The sequence below is a fragment of the Nycticebus coucang genome, chromosome 10 (genome assembly GCF_027406575.1).
Source record: "Nycticebus coucang isolate mNycCou1 chromosome 10, mNycCou1.pri, whole genome shotgun sequence".
NCBI lineage: Eukaryota > Metazoa > Chordata > Mammalia > Primates > Lorisidae > Nycticebus > Nycticebus coucang.
Genome location: NC_069789.1, coordinates 55,730,953 through 55,748,978, shown reverse-complemented (window position 1 = coordinate 55,748,978; position 18,026 = coordinate 55,730,953). Strand labels below are relative to the sequence as shown.

At 47.0% G+C, this 18,026-nt stretch overlaps 1 protein-coding gene across 2 annotated transcripts in view; it reads left to right on the top strand.

The window, feature by feature from the left end:
• The window catches only part of RASSF5 (Ras association domain family member 5), a 73,409-nt gene that overhangs the window by 33,197 nt on the left and 22,186 nt on the right, over window positions 1–18,026 (top strand). The window contains exon 1 of one of the 2 annotated variants that reach the window (XM_053605423.1): window positions 12,425–12,994. The exons of the other annotated variant lie outside the window; for it this stretch is intronic. Coding sequence (XP_053461398.1) covers window positions 12,875–12,994 — 120 coding nt within the window. The 5' untranslated portion in view covers window positions 12,425–12,874. Of the gene's footprint in view, window positions 1–12,424; window positions 12,995–18,026 lie in introns of those variants that run through there. 2 annotated transcript variants of the gene reach the window in all.

Below are 18,026 nucleotides of genomic sequence, written 5' to 3'. Positions count from 1 at the left end.
CCAGAGGGAGGCAGCAAGGGAGGACGAAGAAACAGGTATGGGAGGAGGCAGGGATGGTCCCAGAGCCCTGCCAAAGCTGGTAGCTGCCTGCGTTTTTGTTACCCCTAGAACCAGGCTTTGAGAGATTTTTCTTGGAGATCTCTGAGGACTGTGATGTCTGACTCTTCCTTGGGCACCCACAAGTGACTGAGCAAATCTCCTTCAAGTCTACCCCAGGTCCCTTCTTCAGTTTAAGACACTTTGCTAGAAAACATCATTGCTATTGGTTGAAGATCCAATCAATTTTAAAACAGCTGCAGTTCCTTTATCTAAGGGCATACTCCATAGAATTGATACTTCCTGTGGTCTTAAAGGTGCTCTAATTATGTCACCTCTGGATTAAAAACCTCTCAGTGGCTTCTTAATGCCCTCACGATAAAGTGAAACCTCTGATGGTTTGGTCCAGTTCTTTCATTGCTTCTGGGGAAGCTGATCCCAAGAGAAATCTTTGTCCTTGCCTAGCTTCTCATAATAACTCACTGCAGCCCCGGGGAATCCTGGAAGTTCTGTCCTTCCAGCCTTTGGTGCCACTTTTCTTGGCACATGGAATGCATGGATTATGAAATGGAAACATACCTACTCCCCTGTCCATTCAAATCCTTTGTAGCCAGGGCTCAGATTTGCTCACATCCAATAGGCCCAATCTTCTTACTCCTTCTCCTGGTCCTATAGTGATTCTAAGCAGCAACCTTGGACACCAGGCTCTTAGACCCCCAGCTGCAGGAGCCAGCCCCTCCCACTGCCACTCTCAAACCTCATCAGGTACTTTCCATACCTAGGATTCTGGCCATATGCATGCACTACCTGTGCTATTTTTTACTTAATGTGCCTCTTTAAATATATAGACTCATTTTATTGAATTAAAATAAACATATATTAAAGGACATTTTTAAATATCCTCAAATTACTGATTTGATGTACGTAGAATTTTTCCTTGACGTGCATTAAATTAATACTTAATTTCTAAGATCTGTGTGTCTAAGGACTGCCTTAAATTTATTCCATAAACACATATCAAGCCAGGCCTTTGGGTGTCATTTGTGAGGGATGCTACCATAGAAAGGTTTCTCTCTTTGGTCATCTGGTGCTTGAACTACCAGGGCATAGGGTGTAAGGGGCAGTGTGAGCCATGGAGGGAGCACCTGAGATGCTGGGAAGGAAATTCCAGCCATTGTTACTGGTACCAAAGTGCCCTTTCAAAGGAGAGTTAGATTTGTATGTATTGATAAGGAATAGAGAAATGAAGTCCTGCCACAATACATATGTGACTAGGCCATTTTTTGGTATGTCTATGTGTGTGTGTGTGTGTGTAAATGCAGAGTGGGGGCCTGGATAGTGCCCAGCTAACTGCAAGAGATTTTAGCTCCCGAAGGGGTTGAAATTGAAAGATGGAAGAGAGATTCTCAACTTTTGCTGTTTGTATCTGTGCTGTTCCAATAGGCAAATGCTTTCATATGTTCCTAATGTAATATTTATAAAGGACAATAAGTGTTTTCTTAAAGAAAAGAAAGAACCTTGGCCTGAGTGATCGAAGAGCTAGATTCTAATTATAACCTGACGACCAGCCTCCGGTTTCTCTGAGACTCAAATTTCTGTCTGAGGAGTGGAGCAGTACAGAAGGGAGGGAGGGTATAGGCTCCCGCGAGATGAGTGTGACACAGTGGTGAATATCCCAGGGTAACAGTCCTGGGCCATCCCTTGTACCTCTAACAGCCTTACTGAACATTTTTTAATCATGTCATCCCGTGATAAAAAACAGCTGACATTCTGAGTTTCCTTGCTCCCGACCATAGACAGGCCACTGTCTCCAGCGCTTTGCCTTTCCAGGCCCTTCAGAAGAGGAAATGCCTAAGGCCAGTCCCACCCTGTCCCTCAACCCAACTGCCACCTGTTGAACCCAGATCTACCACACGGGGGAGCCAGAGAGCAAGAAGGGAGGCACCTGGAAGGGGAGTTGTTGGGGGTGGAGAGAGTGTCCTTTCTGGGAGGCTCCGGGATCGCTCACATAGCTCATGCTGGGACCTACCCGCACACCTCTCAGGAGGTACAGGGTTCTGGGTCTCTTATGAAAGTTTCAATAAAATGTTTATCAAATTGAATTATACTACATGTGAGATGGTATAATGTCACTTGATAGGCTGTGATAAGCGAAAAATGTACAGACAGTCCTTGACTTACTTCCGATAATCCTACTTACAGATTTTTTTTTTTGAAACAGAGTCTCACTATATCTCCCTCGGTAGAGTGCGGTGGCCCCATAGCTCACAGCAACCTCAAACTCCTGGGCCCAAGTGATTCTCTTGCCTCAGCCTCCCAAGCAGCTGGGACCACAGGCACCCACCACAGCGCCTGGCTGTCTTTCTGTTGCAATTGTCATTGTTGTTTAGTAGGCCCAGGCCGGGTTCTAACCTGCTGACCTTGGTGTATGTGGCTGGTGCCCTAACCACAGAGCTACAGGCGCTGCCCTACTTAAGATTTTTTGACTTTATAATTGTGCGAAAGAGATATGCATTCATAGCCGGGCGTTGTGTTGGGCGCCTGTAGTCCCAGCTACTCGGGAGGCTGAGGCAAGAGAATCACCTAAGCCCAAGAGCTGGAGGTTGCTGTGAGCTGTGATGTCACCGCACTCTATCCAGGGCAAAAAAGTGAGACTCTGTCTGTAAAAAAAAAAGAAAGAAAGAAAGAAAAAGAGAGATTCATTCAGTAGAAACCATGCTTTACTACAGTATCCAATAAATTACATGAGATAGTCAACACTTTATTGTAAAATAGACTTTGTGTTAAATGGTTTTGCCCAAATGTAGGCTAATGTAAGTAAGTGTTCTAAGCAAATTGAGAGTAGGCTAGGCTAAGCTATGTTGGTCAGTAGATTAGGTGCATTAAATGCATTTTCTACTTATGATATTTTCAATTTACAATGGGTTTATTGAAATGTAATCCCACAGTAAGTGGAGGAGCATCTGGGTGCTGTAAACCCTAAGACAGCCATTAAAATAACAAAAAAAAAAGGGTTAAAGCTTATAGTCAACAAGTGAGATAAAATAGAATTATAAAAAAGATTAATTCAAAAGAAGGCAGAAAAAGAGAACCAAGAACAGATAGAATATAAATAGAAAACAAACAGGAAAAAGATAGATGTAAAACCTCGCTATATCAATAATTGCATTAAATGCAAGTGATCTAAATACTCCAATTAAATGATAGAGAGGTTCAAATTGGATTTTATAAAAATAAGATCTAGGCGGTGCCCACAGCTCAGTAGGAAGGATGCTGGAAACATACATGGAGGCTGGTGGCTTCAAACTCAGCCAGGGACAGCTAAAACAACAACAACTACAACTAAAAAATAGCCAGGTGTTGTGGTGGGCACCTGTAGTCCCAGCTACTTGGGAGGCTGAGGCAAGAGAATCGCTTAAGCCCAAGAGTTGGAGGTTGCTGTGAGCTGTGATGCCATGGCACTCTGCCCAGGGCAACAGCTGAGACTCTGTCTCAAAAAAAAAAAAAAATCTAGCTTTTTGCTACCTTAAGAAATAACTTTTAAATATAAAGACACAAATAGACTAAAAATAAAGGAGTGGTTAAAGGAATACCATACTAACACTAATTGAAGGAAAGCAGCAGGGACTATATCAATGTCAGACAAAGTGGACCTAAGAGCAAAGAATGTTACCACGGACAAAGAAGGTCATTTCATATTGATGAACCGGTCAATTAACCAAGAGGACATAATTACCCTAAAAGCTTATGCACCTAATAATGGAGCTTCAAAATATATTACAGAACTGTAAGAAGAAATAGGCAAATCCACAGTGTAGCTGGAGATTTCAGTACCTCTTTCTCAATAATAAATGGAACAAGTAGACAGAACATACTGATGCCTCAAGGAATGTCAGCTACTGTTATCAATCACAATTCAATTTGTGACATTGTAAATTTCATCTCTAGACATTCGATTTGGGTGTTTTTTATATCTTCCATGTCTCTACTTAGCTTTTTGAATAAAAAGCTTATAATACCTTTAATTATCTTTGCTCATTCTAATATCTGTGTCAGTCATAGTTTGGTTTCAATTGATTGATTTTTCTCCCCCATAAGGGTCGTATTTTTCTGCCTCTTTACATGTTCAATAATTTTTTTATTCAATACATACTAGACATTGCAAATTTCACCTAGTTAGGTGCTGAATGTTTTCAAATTCCTATAAAATATTCATGAGCTTTGTTCTGGGACTCTGTTATCTGAAAATAGTTTGGTGCTTTTGGATCTTGCTTTAAGATGTGTTATGTATATTGGAACAGTGCTGAGAGTTAATTATTTCGCACTCATTGAGGTAAGACTTTGTGAACTCTACCCGATGTTTGAATCATGGGGTATTTAGTCTGGCTTGCGAAGACAGGCACTATTCCTGGTCCTGGATGTGAGCAGACATTTGTTACCTCTAATCCTCTTAGGTAGTTCTTTCTCTAGCCATGGGGCCATTTCTTCACATGCATATTAATACATTGATTAGAACTCAGGGTGGGTATCCAGCCTGACGGCTGCCACCAAAAAATAGCCGGGTGTTGTGGCAGGCGCCTATAGTCCCAGCTGCTTGGGAGGCGGAGGCAGGAGAATAGCTTGAGCCCAGGAGTTGGAGGTTGCTGTGAGCTGTGATGCCATAGCACTCTACCCAGGGCGACAGCTTGAGGCTCTGTCTCAAAAAAAAAAAGAACTCAGGGGGGGCTTCTGCAAATCTCTCTCTCCTTCCCCCCAAGCTATCTTCATTCAGTTCCTACGTCCTGTGAAGTCTAGCTGCCTTGGTCTTCCTAGACTCTCAGCAGCATCTCCTCAACGCTAGGAAGTTGTCTAGGCTCCCCTCAGTTTCCACTCTGTACCCCAGCCTGGAAACTCTCAAGACAGTATGCTGGGGGTAATTGTTGGGATCAACTCATCTGCTTCTTGTCTCTCAGAGATTACTATCCTTTGTTCCCTGATATCCAGTATTTTGAAAATCCTTGTTTCATAAGTTTTGTCCGTTTTGTAGATTGTTTTAATCAGGAGGATATATCTGAACCCTGTGACTCAATCTTTCCCAGAAGCAGAAGTCCCAGGCACTGTTCTAAGCCATTTATACATACTAATCCATTTGATTCCCAATTTTATCAGTTAGGTAAATGCCTTCAGGGCAGGGAACTTGCCTCATGCCATTAAGTCTTCCTTACAATACTCTAGGCCTTTTGCACATAGTAGGTACTCAGTAAGTCCTTGGTTTCATTTGATTTTGAACTTGGGCTTTGGGGGTTTGCCCTGCATTCAAAACCCTGGCTCTCTTTCTTACTTTCTTCATGACTCCAGGAAAGTACTTCCCCTCCTTTAGTTGTTACAAATGGGAATACCAGTGTGGTTGTTGTGGCAGCTGTATAAAAGTACTCGTAAGCTCCATGGAGCATGAACCTCGTATATCTTGTTTACCAGAGTGTCCCCAGCACCTAGAACAAGGAACTTACATAGTAGGACTAGGACATGGTGTGTGCCTGTTAGTTCCCTGTGCCCCACCATGCTTCTGAGAGCTGTCAGCCTAGTAGGACTGCCTGCCTGTCATAGACACATTATTTGCCAGGTAGCTGAGGATGTGCTACACGACTACTCTTATATTCATAAAGTAAGACAACACTTTCCAAAAGAGGAATTTTTTTTCTTTTGAGACGTAGTCTCACTCATTCGCCCTGGGGTTGAGTGTCGTGGTGTCATAGCTCACAGCAACCTCAAACTCTTGGGCTCAAGTGATCCTCTTGCCTCAGCCTGCCGAGTACCTTGGACTACAGGTGCCCACCACCACACCTGGCTATTTATAGAGACACAGTCTGGCTCTTGCTCAGGCTGATCCTGAACTCCTGAACTCAGGCAATCTACCCGCCTCAGCCTCCCAGACAAAAGGAATTTGGGCTGTCACCTGTTTCATCAGTCATAAATCCAGCAGACCCACCCTGATACCCAGCCCTTGAGGCTGCTCAACAGGTCCTTTCTGATTTGGGGAAAGCCAGCCATCATAGAGTGATAGTAGTGTCCCCAGCCAGTGTTCTATAACCTGGCTTTCCGTAGCTTAATACCTCTATGGTCTAGAAATCAATTGGTAGTGAGAGCATATTCTGTCATCCTCTGGCCACCATGAGTGAGAGGGGACTCACCACCTCCATTTGGCATGGCATGAATATCAGATAAATCAGAAGCTAGGGTCTCAGATCTAATCTCTCCTGGCAGGTGGGGAGGATTGGGGAACAGAATATGTTAGACCCCACCTAGTCTCTCAGTCAGTATTGCCTTAGCTTCTGAGTCTAAAATTTGGCACTGATTTCTTTTTTCTTTTTTGTAGTTTTTGGCTGGGGCTGGGTTTGAACCCGCCCCCTCCGGCATATGGGGCCAGCGCCCTACTCCTTTGAGCCACAGGCACCGCCTTGGCACTGATTTCTGTTCAGACTTTCTCTTGATAAGGAACTGATTGCCTCTCTTGGGGGATTCCAGAGGCAGCCAGATAAGTGCCAGCCCACCCACACGTGCCAGGGGAAGGAGCCAGTTCTCCCACTCCTTCTACCCCACTCTGACTATGTCTGAGCTAGCTTCAGCAATGTACCCACACTAGACAGCTATCCCTTATGGAGCCTCCCCAAGGCCTTTCTGACCAACCCACATCCAGTTCTTCTGATGAGGTAGAGTAGAAATGCTTCCCAACAAAGAGGGTCCTGGTTCCCGGGAGGAGCGACAGAGCTCTAGCACTGATCTCTCTAGAGATCCTTAAGCCTGGAGACATTTCTCTGTGCTCCTCAACCCTATCCCCTCTTCTGCCCTGGAAGTAGCATGAGATGACTCCAGGCTGGGGCAGCTCAGCCCTGAGGCTCAGAGGTGGGAGGCAACAAGACCCTCCAGGCCAGGTCTTGCTCAGGTCTCACACTGCTGGTCATACTGCCCTTGGCAATGGAAGATTGGCCCTTTCTGGAAAGGGGCACATGAGGGAGAGGGTTGTTGACCAGAAACATCTTTGGTTATTTTCTATCCTCACTAAGGGAGGGTAATTACAAGGCAGAGTCCCTGGGTCTGCCTCAGACATGAGCTCTTGAGGGCCTCTGCCTCTATAGACAACTGGGACAATTTAACTGTCTTCAGTCTTTTTTAAGCATCAGGGCCTATCAACGCTGTTAGCCAGGCAGAAGTGTGGTGTGGGCTAGCACTCCTGAGAAAAGGACTCTCCTGTGAGTTTAACCTAAATGGTATTAGCCACTTAGCTCTTACAATAGGAAGTTATCTAGGGAAAGCTGAGCTCTCAGCCACTTAATGCCAAGAAGTTCTGCTCTAGGGTGGTGGGCAGCATTCTTAAGATTCAATCCAGGTAGGACATCTGGGAAAGGGTGCCTCTGAGAGCCTCACAGAAGGTGTGGGAGGTGTGGTTGTTATTGGGATACATGTCAGGAAGTGGGGGTGGCCTTGAGGGTTGGGGGGACATAGGAGGAGGATTTTGACAGGCAGAGAAAACAGCAAGAGCAACACCACAAGAGGGCAGGATGGTTTCTGAGAATGCGAATTTTTTTCTAGCTGTAACAAGGGCACTTGATTGTGGTGGGAAATGGGTATGAACTGTTGGCTGGGTATGCACTGAGAAGGGCCTTGAAAGACTTGCTGGAGAGTTTGGAATAGGTGCTGGGAGTCTGAGGAGGAAGGACAATTGTAATGGAAACTTAGACATGGTGTTCTGGGTTGGGAATCTGCTTCTACCATTACTTGCTTGGGCAAATTAACCACACTGAACCTCAGTTTACTCATCTGTAAAATGCCTTCTTGCAGAAGTGTGAGGACTAAGTGAGATAAGAAGAAGCGTAAGAGCTCAGTAGCTTGAATAGTCCTTCATATTTAATGTTGCTCTCCTGAGCTACGCATGATGAGAAGGCAGGGACTTGAAAAGGCAGGGACTGTGTCTTATTCATGCCTGAACTTGAACACCCAGTTTGGTGCTTGCCATGCAGAAAGTGCCCAGTAAATTCTATTTGTTAAATGAATGAATGAAAAGATAAGCAATTAGAACCTGACAGTAATTATTCAATATGATTGAAATCTGAATAAAAGATTTTTATGATAGGGATCTTGAGTAGATGTTGATCTTAGAAGGGTGACTTTGGCAACAAGGGGGTGGGGTGTTCAGAGGAGGTAGAGATGGGAACCAGGGTAACTCCTGGAAGGCTTTACAATAATCTGGGTTAATGCATTCACTGAGATAGGAAATACTGAAGGAGGAGGAGCAGGTGGAGGGCAAGGCAGGGAACAGTGAACTTAATTTTGGAACTGTTGAGAGTAAAGCTCCAGTGGGTAGGGTTGGCTACTTAGTGAGATGTTGCAGGCACCCATCCAGAGATGGCTCGGAGAGAGAGAATTATGAGTCTTGAGTCTTTCAGATGTGGTTGATACCATTGGCCCGAGGAGCCTAACCCCCAGGAAGCACAGGAACACACAGGGGGAAAGGGAAGGAACATAGACAGACAGAGAAAGTGGCTCCAAACTCATTTGTAATGGACTGTAATTTCAGGCAACATGGTTATTTTATTTATTTATTTATTTATTTATCTCTATCTTTATCTATCTATCTCTATCTAAGTATAATTTCCATTTTATTTTTTTTCCCCAAAGGGTAGTTTTTCTTCAGTCCTCAAAGACTCAACTCCTTCCATGGGCTTTGGTGGAAGTCGTGGGGCAGCACCTGCAGGTCTAAATTGGGTTGAGTGTGTTTGGTCCTTGTGGACTTTCTGAGAATGCTTCCTGACTATCTTGCCGTGAAAGGCACAATTCACACAGGCAACATGGTTATTAAGAGAGTAAACCCAGGAGTCAACCATGAGGCCACAGACTGTGGAATTCAAGGACTTGGGATCGGGAGTCAGAACTACCTGGATTGCTATCCTGCTTCACTGTTATCTAGCATGTGTGACTATGTGATTATTTAATCTGCCTGAACCTTCTTTTCCTCTCTGTAAAACATAGATGGTAACTGTAGCTTCTTTATAGGTTTGTTGCAGGGATTAAATGAAAAATGATGCACATTGATGTTACGTGGTCTGCACAGACTAGCTACTGATGATTTCAAAAGACGTTTCAGGAGTGGGGAGGCACTGAATATGTTGGTAGGTCATAAGACCCTGAATCTGATCCTCACCCGACACCCTCTGATTGAACAGATGAGGAAACCTGAAATCTAAAGTTGCTTAAGATACCATTATCAAGCTGGAGTGGGAGCTGGGACTAGAATACCAGCTCCTGACTTCCAGTCTTGTACCACAGCTTTTCTAGAACATGCAGAACCACAGGGAAGATCTGGCCACATGACAGGATTGTGTCTGAGAAAGGGAGAAAGCTTAAAATAACTCTTTCATCATCTGATGCTTTAAGTCATGAAAGCGGCCTTTTCATCATTTCAGTGAGGCTTTCTGAACTCCACAGGATGCCATGGATTGAGGGCTCTGGATGCTGAGCTTGAGGCTCAGCCTCGTCTTCCTGGGTCCAGGGACAAGAACAGCCAGTTCCCATCCTTTGTGCAATCACCTCTCAGAGGTTTAAAAAGCTATTGCTCAGGCCCCTCCCCCATGCCCTGGCCAGGTTATCACAACCATTGCTTATTTATAAGGAAGAAGATCATTAGATGCTGAGAACAGTCTCATCTTCCTCCCTTTGAGACCTTAGGGCTTCAGATTAGATTTTTCTTTCTGGAGGCTGGCCAACTTGGTATATTGTGTATGATCTTTGCATATTTCTTCCTGTCCTAGGGTCCCTGCCAGCACAGTCTCTGTTTTGCTCACTTCTTATGCATCAACTCCTTCCAAACCTCGGTTCATTGACAAGTGGGGTAGGATAGTGAAACAGACATTAACTAGAAGTCAAGAGGCTTTGAAAATAATAAGCTGTGATGGAACAAGTTACTTCCCTCAGTTTCTTCTATGAAATGGGTGTCCTCTCTGCTCTCCAGGTTATAGAGTAGCCTAAGTGAAGTAATGGATGTCAAAAGAGTTTGAAAAACCCTACTGAGATGCCATATTTGCATATTGTTTGGAATGGCAGGGAGCAGCCAGTGTCCTGAAAGCTTTTCTACCGAGTCTGGCATCTGGCGTGTCACTCACAGGAAAGACTCACGCTGGCTCCTGGGGTACCTTGGCTTGGAGTTTGAAAAGGCTAGTATTAGCTGTATCACCCAAAGATTACCCATTTTGAATGTGTAGCTCTGCCATTGCATTGCAGAGCTCCCTGTGTGATACCAAGGGCACAGTGTGGCCAAGAGACTCTGGGGCCTGTTTTATCCTTAAGTGTTAGCTTCCCACTGAGCAGGGAGGTTCTTTGTGTAAAGAAAAGTGTGGTCCTTAGCTGGCTAGATAAAACAAATAGGCTTGACCCAAGGACATAGAGAACCTTTCTTTTTTTTTTTTTTTTTTTTTTGGTTTTGGCCAGGGCTAGGTTTGAACCCTCCACCTCTGGCATATGGGACTGGCGCCCTACTCCTTGAGCCACAGGCACCGCCCGAGAACCTTTCTTTACGGTAGAAACTCCTCAAGACAGCCTCAAAAATACCCATTTAAAGAAAAGATTGTTCCAGACAAAGCCAGAACCTATCTTCAGCCTCATGAATGTGAGATCTTTCCCCACAAACACCTGGTAGCTCACCCCAGCTACCGGCTGTCTGCCTCCACTTATTTTCCTGCCGGAGGAAATTGACGGTCCTCCTGAGCCGAGGGCGGCCAGCCGGCTGGGGTGCTAGCTCTCAGCTGTGTCGGGTTTGTGCCTGCCAGGCCCTTGCAGGCTTCTGGAAAAAAGTCTGTGTGGGAGGATGGAGCCAAATTGGGCTGCAGTTTGAAACCCTCCTGAGCACTGACAGGTTTGGCTAAGGTGGGGGAGGCAGAGGGTTCCTCATAAAAGTAACCGGAGATTAAAATGGAGTTGGCAGCTTGGCATCTGGAGGCTGTCTGGTCTTCCACCCAGCTTGTGCTTCCCCAGGACCAGATAGTCTCGGATCTGCAGGAAAAGTGGCACAGACTGGGAGAGTCCCGAGAGTTCCTCTCAGCCACTGTCCAGCATGCTGCTGGGGTCCACAGGGCATCAGCCAGGCTGCAGAAGCGTGGCAGCAGTCCCTGAAGGCTGTATTTTTTCTTTTTTTTTTTTGTAGAGACAGAGTCTCACTGTACCGCCCTCCGGTAGTGGCGTCACACGGCTCACAGCAACCTCTAACTCTTGGGCCTACGCGATTCTCTTGCCTCAGCCTCCCAAGCAGCTGGGACTACAGGCGCCCGCCACAACACCCGGCTATTTTTTTGTTGCAGTCTGGCCGGGGCTGGGTTTGAACCCGCCACCCTCGGCATATGGGGCCGGCGCCCTACTCACTGAGCCACAGGCGCCGCCCAGGCTGTATTTTTTCTTTTCCTGGGATTTAAAGATGACAGAGTACTCACCAAAACAGCCTCTTCTCTGCTGAGGCACTGTATCACAGTGACTAAGAGCATAGGCCTCGGAGTCACACAGACCTGGGGCTGAGTCCTACCACACATGTCCCACTTGTGTGACTCTGAGCCTTAGTTTCCTCATCTATAAATAGTCTCTATCTCAAGGCTGTTGGGGAAACTAATGACAGCCTGCATATAAATCACCTGGCACATTCAGTTGTGCAAACAATGGTAGCTATAACTACTGTTGTACAAGCTATGGTCTGAGATGTTGTGTGTGTGTGTGTGTAGGGGGTTTGCCTTAATTGGTTGAAGAGTTCAGCCATAGACTGGACAGGATAGGGACATGTAAATGAGCCATCCTTGATATTAGGAATGACAAGATCTGGCAAAGACCCTTGTTGGCCAGACTGTCAGGAAAATGCACAAATACCCCCGTGGTGTCTGCCGGCTCCTTAAGTATCCTGAGACTTCCTAAGGACCTGCTTCTGTGGGTGGGAAAGCAGCTTTCTCTCCAGGCTGCCATAGGATTTGCATGTGCTTATGGTGACCCTGCAGTTTCTTCTGGCATTTCCAAGTTAAAATATTGCTGCTTCCCAGGCAGGCCAGATATTGATTTTCTTCTTCTCCGGTTACTTCTCTAGCAGCTTCGCTGGCCAATGGCGGTAGGGGTGGGGTGGGGAGAGGAGGTGGATGGGAGAAGCCAGAGGGACGGTGTTGACCTTAGAGCACCTTCTGCTCCTTGAACTTGTGTTGCCTTAGGTGATAAGAACAGGCTCTTTGATGAAGCAGCAACAGAGGGCACGTGCCCCCTCAGATCCATCCTTCCCTGCGTCCCCAATCTAACCCATGGTACCCTGGGTCCACTTGCCACCAGGGTGGTCTGGCACCCAGGTGTGGGGGAGGCGGGGGAGTGCACAGTGACAGCCCTGCAGGCTTTGAGGAACCTTGCGAGAGGAAGTGGCTTCAGCACTGCGCTGCTTACCACTGCTCGCGGGGCAGGAAGGGCAGGAGGCGGGGGAGGTGTGGAGGTGGCGCTCCGCCGTGGGGCGGAGGGAGGGAGAGAGCCGGCGCCGGGGAGATGAAACCGCAGAGGCCCAGCGAGTCGGAGAGCGAGCGCGAGTCGGGCCGGGCGCCCAGGGCGGACCCGGGCTGTGCGGGAGCAGGCGGCGCAGGGACGGGAACAGGTTGCTCTGCCGTCGCCCCAGCCACTGGGAAGGAAGCTCCGGCTGTGCCTGGCCGGGTAACCCGCTAGCTCCCGTTGGAGCTAGGGGCTGACGCCACCGCAGAGCCCGGGGAGGGGTCCCCAGCTCCCTCTGCCGCATCCTGCATCCCAACCCCGGTCCCCTCCCTTGCCCTGGCTGCCTCGGGGCTGCTGTCCTCCGGGCTCGATGACCGTGGACAGCAGCATGAGCAGTGGGTACTGCAGCCTGGAGGAGGAACTGGAAGATTGCTTCTTCACTGCCAAGACCACCTTTTTCAGGAATGCGCAGAGCAAACATCCTCCAAAGGTAAACATAACAATGGAATACAAGAGCCTTTCATGTTGGGGAAATAACTTCTGTGGTGTGGACAGGAAATCTTCCTCCCACAACATGCGTGGCCATGCGTCAGGAAAATGGCGGCACAGTTGCCCTTGCAGGGCCGTCTTGAATTTGAGGTTGAGCAGACCAAGGGTTGGGTCTGGAGCCCTTCAGTCAGCCCTCCTTTTAGCATTTCCAGCCCCCAGTGCTCTTCAAAAAGCTCACTAGGATTTGGCGACCCCGCTTGGCTCAGGGGTTGGTTCCAGGCTCACCAGTGCCTGAGCAGGTAACCAAACAACTGCTCCATCTCATTTCCCCACCAAAGCCCAGCTTAGAAGTTCTAGATAAAAGATGGATGGCATCTAGTCCCTCAGTAAGATAGACATTGGTAGGTTGAGATTTCTGTGTTGGAAATGGCCAGAAACCATCTTAAAACATAGTCCATCAACTTTGCAGAAGTCCCGGTGTTTTCAGAAATAAACTAAAATGTCACTCCTAGGCTGCTGTCATACTACCCAGATTCCTGCTTTGAGTAACCTAAAGGGGCTGTGTGTGTCCTCTGCTGGAATTATATGTGTTTCCTAAAAGGGTCCGTCTCTAGATACCCAGCAAGCTTAGGCACCCCGACTCCTCGCCCAGCTGACTGCAGAGCCACAGATCTGCTGATATCTTAGTAGGATGGGGGTGGGGGGACAAAGCTGTGTTTATTTATTTGTTTTGTTTTTTAGGTGACACGACTCTAAGCCAAGTCCTTAGAGAGGTTACCTAGAAGGGAATGTTTATAGTCAGAAGTGAGCTGTTGAATTTCACAGATGTGTGGCAGGCTCATCATTAATTCAGTAGTCCTACACCAAATTAGAATTAACCAAAAACTTCCCCAGGCCTGACTCTGGAGCCTCCTTTGTTACTAATTCATCTTGCCCATAGGCCCTGCATTTGCTGGGTTCTGAAATCAGTCATATATGCTGGGCCTTCCGATTGTAAGAGGATGCCCAGGAACTGAAGGAGAGAATGTCATTTTATGTCTGAAGAAATCAACTAAAACAGGCCCCTGGAACCTGTGCTTGGTTTCTGGGGGCACTCCCATGAGGCTGGAGAGAGAGGAATGTTCTAGAAGGTGAGGGGCAAAGGGACAGGTGGCCCCATCCCTGGCTATAAGTGGGGCCCATGCAGAACACCCTGGCAGCAGAGGAGAAGTGTCCCACCCTCTTTTGGGGTTCTTGCCTCATGGTGTGGCGCTCCCCTCCCCCGACAGGTATGCCAGGCTATCTGGATCTTTAGACCAGTGGTTGTCAACCTTAGCTACACACTGGAATCGTAGAGAACTTGCTTGAGTGGATACTGATGATAGCAGGGTCCCACACCCAGGGGGACCAGGATTTTGAAAAGCTCCCCATGTGATTCTGACATGCAGCTGAGGTTTTGAACTGTTGCTCCAGAGCATGTTTTTTACCCTTTTTTATCTCAGGGCACACTTGAACCTATAGTTAAACTTCTGCAGCTCACTTACAGTATGTTGATCAAAAAAAGAGTAAAAAAATTAATATACTCACTGTGAATTGAACTTTTTTTGAAAACAATTTAATTAATGATGTTTAAAACGTTTCACGGCACTTCTAAGATCCTCTCCCAGCACACCAGGGTGCCGCGCACACCGATTGAGAGTTTTGTTGCTGCCTGGGAAGGAAATGGTTCCTGTTTTCAAAACAAAGTTTAGCTGTCGTGCTTGCCTCTCAATGCCAGCAAGGCTGTAAGCCCTTGGTCCCAGGGGGTGAGATTTTTGCATAATTGGGTGACAAAGGGGAGCTGCAAAACTGGGTTTCTTTTACTTAGCAATTAAAAAAGACAGCTGTTTCTGATATTTCTTGGGAGACATATTAAGAGAAATATCCTGCAAGAAAATTTACTGGGATAGGGTTGGTGCTGGAGGATGACTTATTCTGTAGCCTACACAACCTTCTCCTTTCTTCCCCCAAATTCTTCTTCCTAGCATCACTAGAGAAAATACACCTTTAGCTTGGTGCCCACAGAAACTTTCTTTGCTTTGTGAATTGAATCCACCGCCTATCTTGAGGCCCTTGTATATCCCCTTGGCTCACTTTGCCAGAGTCTGTAACCCCCCAGAGGGCTTAAATCCCTTCTAAGAAACTCATTTTGTTGAACCCCAGACAAGGCCTTAAGGGATAAATGCTCCAGAGAAGGAGGAGGTGGTGGGCACTACCCTCTTAATCCCTGGCCTTTACTCAGAAGAATCTCAATTGCATTTTCAGAACTGCAGTCTGGGACAGTTTTCCTCAGCATCAAACTGGCCTTTAGCCCAGAGCTCTCCAAGGGAGGGGACAGGGTAGGTGGGCCCCCTGGCTGAGAAGGCGGGCTGCCAAGAGGGCACGTGGCTGACTGAGGGGCTAGCAAGTTTCCTCCAAAGGTTTCAGTCTTTCATTCTTTTAAATGTTCTTTAGCCTTTAATAACATTTTTTAGGTCTCTCTTCTTCCACGCAGTCATTTCTGGAAAGGGTTTTTAAGAGATCTGTCATATGCCCACCTCACGCTGACCCCTAACAATGCTTTTTTCCTGCTCAAAGAGCATTCATGCCTGAGCTCCTAAGAGAATTTCTTTTTTCCTGTCTCCAAGGAAAGGACTTTATATGTTTTCTGGTCACTGAGAGACTGAGGCTCCCATTGGGGGAACACTGAGCCAGCTTCTATAAATAGCCTTGTCAGAACAACCTGTGTCTGCTGCTCAGTCTGCCAGGCTGAACACAGCTTGGGGAAGTGGCTCTGCTGTTCCTGTGCCAACACCTGAGTGTTGTCACTAGCCTGTCTGTCTCCAAGGAGTTCCCGAAACCCCTCTCTAATTCCTTTGTTGGGGAGGTAAGAAGGATGGGGTAGGTGTCCCCATATCACAGAGAGGAGGCACCTGAAGTTCAGAGAAGCAGCAAGGGAGGGAGGGGCCCTAGTTTGGTGTCTTCTTTTGGGCAATGGCAGCTTCCTGGGGCCCTGGGCCTTGTTTGAGGGAGTAGGGGACCTGGTTTTGAGTCACACCAGAAAGTTTCAGGAGGCTGAGGTGGTACTCTCCTGGTACTTTCCTGCTTGGCCAGGCACGATCAAATTGGGTTTCCCTAGGTCACACATGTCTAAGTGGGGCCTGCCTGGGGAGAGCCAGCCTGTGTGCTTTGGCAGTGCAGACCCGGATGGTCTCAGTAAGGCATGTACGCAGTTACCCTAGTCCGAGATCTTGGCATCTACAGAGGTAGGGGGATTTATCCAAAGTCATATAGTCTTGCTTTCTGGCCCAGAGAATTTTCTGCTTTAGTCTCTCAACAAATAGGTTTTGATGATTGTAGGATTCGTGGCTATGAAGCTAGGCCAGGCCCTCTGGCCATCCCTGCCATTCACTCCTTTATCCCTATCTGGGCCGGCTTTCATTCCTATTAATTTCACAAATGCTTGCACGTGGTGGCCATTTTGGATATAGACATCTGAGCAGGGACACAGGCACTCTGAGCTCTTTCTCCGAGATCCCAGGACGCTGAAGCCCACTCAGAGCATTGGGGTGACCACTCTGAGGACACACTAAGCCTGCTTTGCGCAGAATGTCAGAGCATCTCACTTTTTCGGTGGAGAAAGTAATGCTCAGAGAGGTGGAAGGCCTTCACTAGGCCACACATGTCGACGGGGGAGGCAGAACTAACACCCTGCTTGGACTCCTTGTCAAGTGCTCTTTTTCTTGGTCTTTTTCTTTTACTTAGTGAGTAACCCAGCAGGCCTTGTCCTCTCAGAGCCTTCTACAAAATGGAAAGACTCAAACAACTTGGGGCTGTGTTAGGCTTTGAAAGGTCCTTTCTATCCCTCTGTTTAGTAAGGCACACTAGCCAAGGTGACATGGGCCCTATGTTTAACACTAAAGGGAAGTTCCCATAATCTTACTGCTTTAACCATTTAAAAGTTCTTCCCTCGCTGTAGATGCAAGGTTAGTAAAAAAGAAAAACAAACAAAAAAAGGAAAAGTTCTTCTCAGTATTTATATTCAAATGGAAATCTCTTGCTGGAGACTTTTCCTCATCAGTGTTTTCTTTGAGGAACAGAAGGCTGACGATATTTATGGTTACATATTTTACTTAAGTGCACTCCCATGTCGCCAGCCCCCCAGGCCTTCACTAACGCCATTGAATTCTTTTTCTTCAAGAAAAATGCAAAGAGAAAGGGGGTCTCAGAGGTGAGGAGACTACACAGCTCCCTGTTCCATTCTGCCACTTGTTCCATCTCTGCTTGTGTGGCCTGTCACCTCCTCTCTGGACAGAGCCTCTGTGCTACTCCACGGACACTAGCCAAGATGTTGTCTTGTGACCTGACAAGCCAACCCTGCGGCTGGCACAGCCAGGCCTCAGGCATGGCTCCTGCGTCTGACCACCATGACAGAAAAGAAAAGAATACTAACAGTAAGTTAGCTCCCAATTAGAGCAATAAAAATAAAACGGGAATCTCCAGAATCACGGGGCCATTTCACTGTTCCAATGTGCTATCTCAAAGGCTTACACAGCCCAAGACTAACCCCAAAGACTCTGCACACTGGCACAGCCACGCACTAGCCTTCCACTTAGGAATGTTCTTGCTTGTTGACCTCAGAATCTCATTTTGTCACCCTCTGTAGAGTGCCGTGGCATCACAGCTACAGCAACCTCAAACTCTTGGGCTTAAGCGATTCTCTTGCCTCAGCCTCCCAAGCAGCTGAGACTACAGGAATCTGCCTCAGTGTGAACCATTTTTAGAGACGAGGTCTTGCTCTGGCTCAGGCTGGTTTCGATCTTGTGAGCTCAGGCAGTCTACCCATCTCAGCCTCCCAGAGTGCTAGGATTACAGGCATGAGTCACCTCGCCTAGCACAAATTAAGCCTGTTTATTCTGACTTAGGTGGCTTTTCCCTACAAAGTAATTCCACTTATGATCTGGGCACATAGAACATCCACCCACCCAGGCAGTTCAGGGGAAAGGAAGGAAGGTTATATGATGTTACAAACCTGG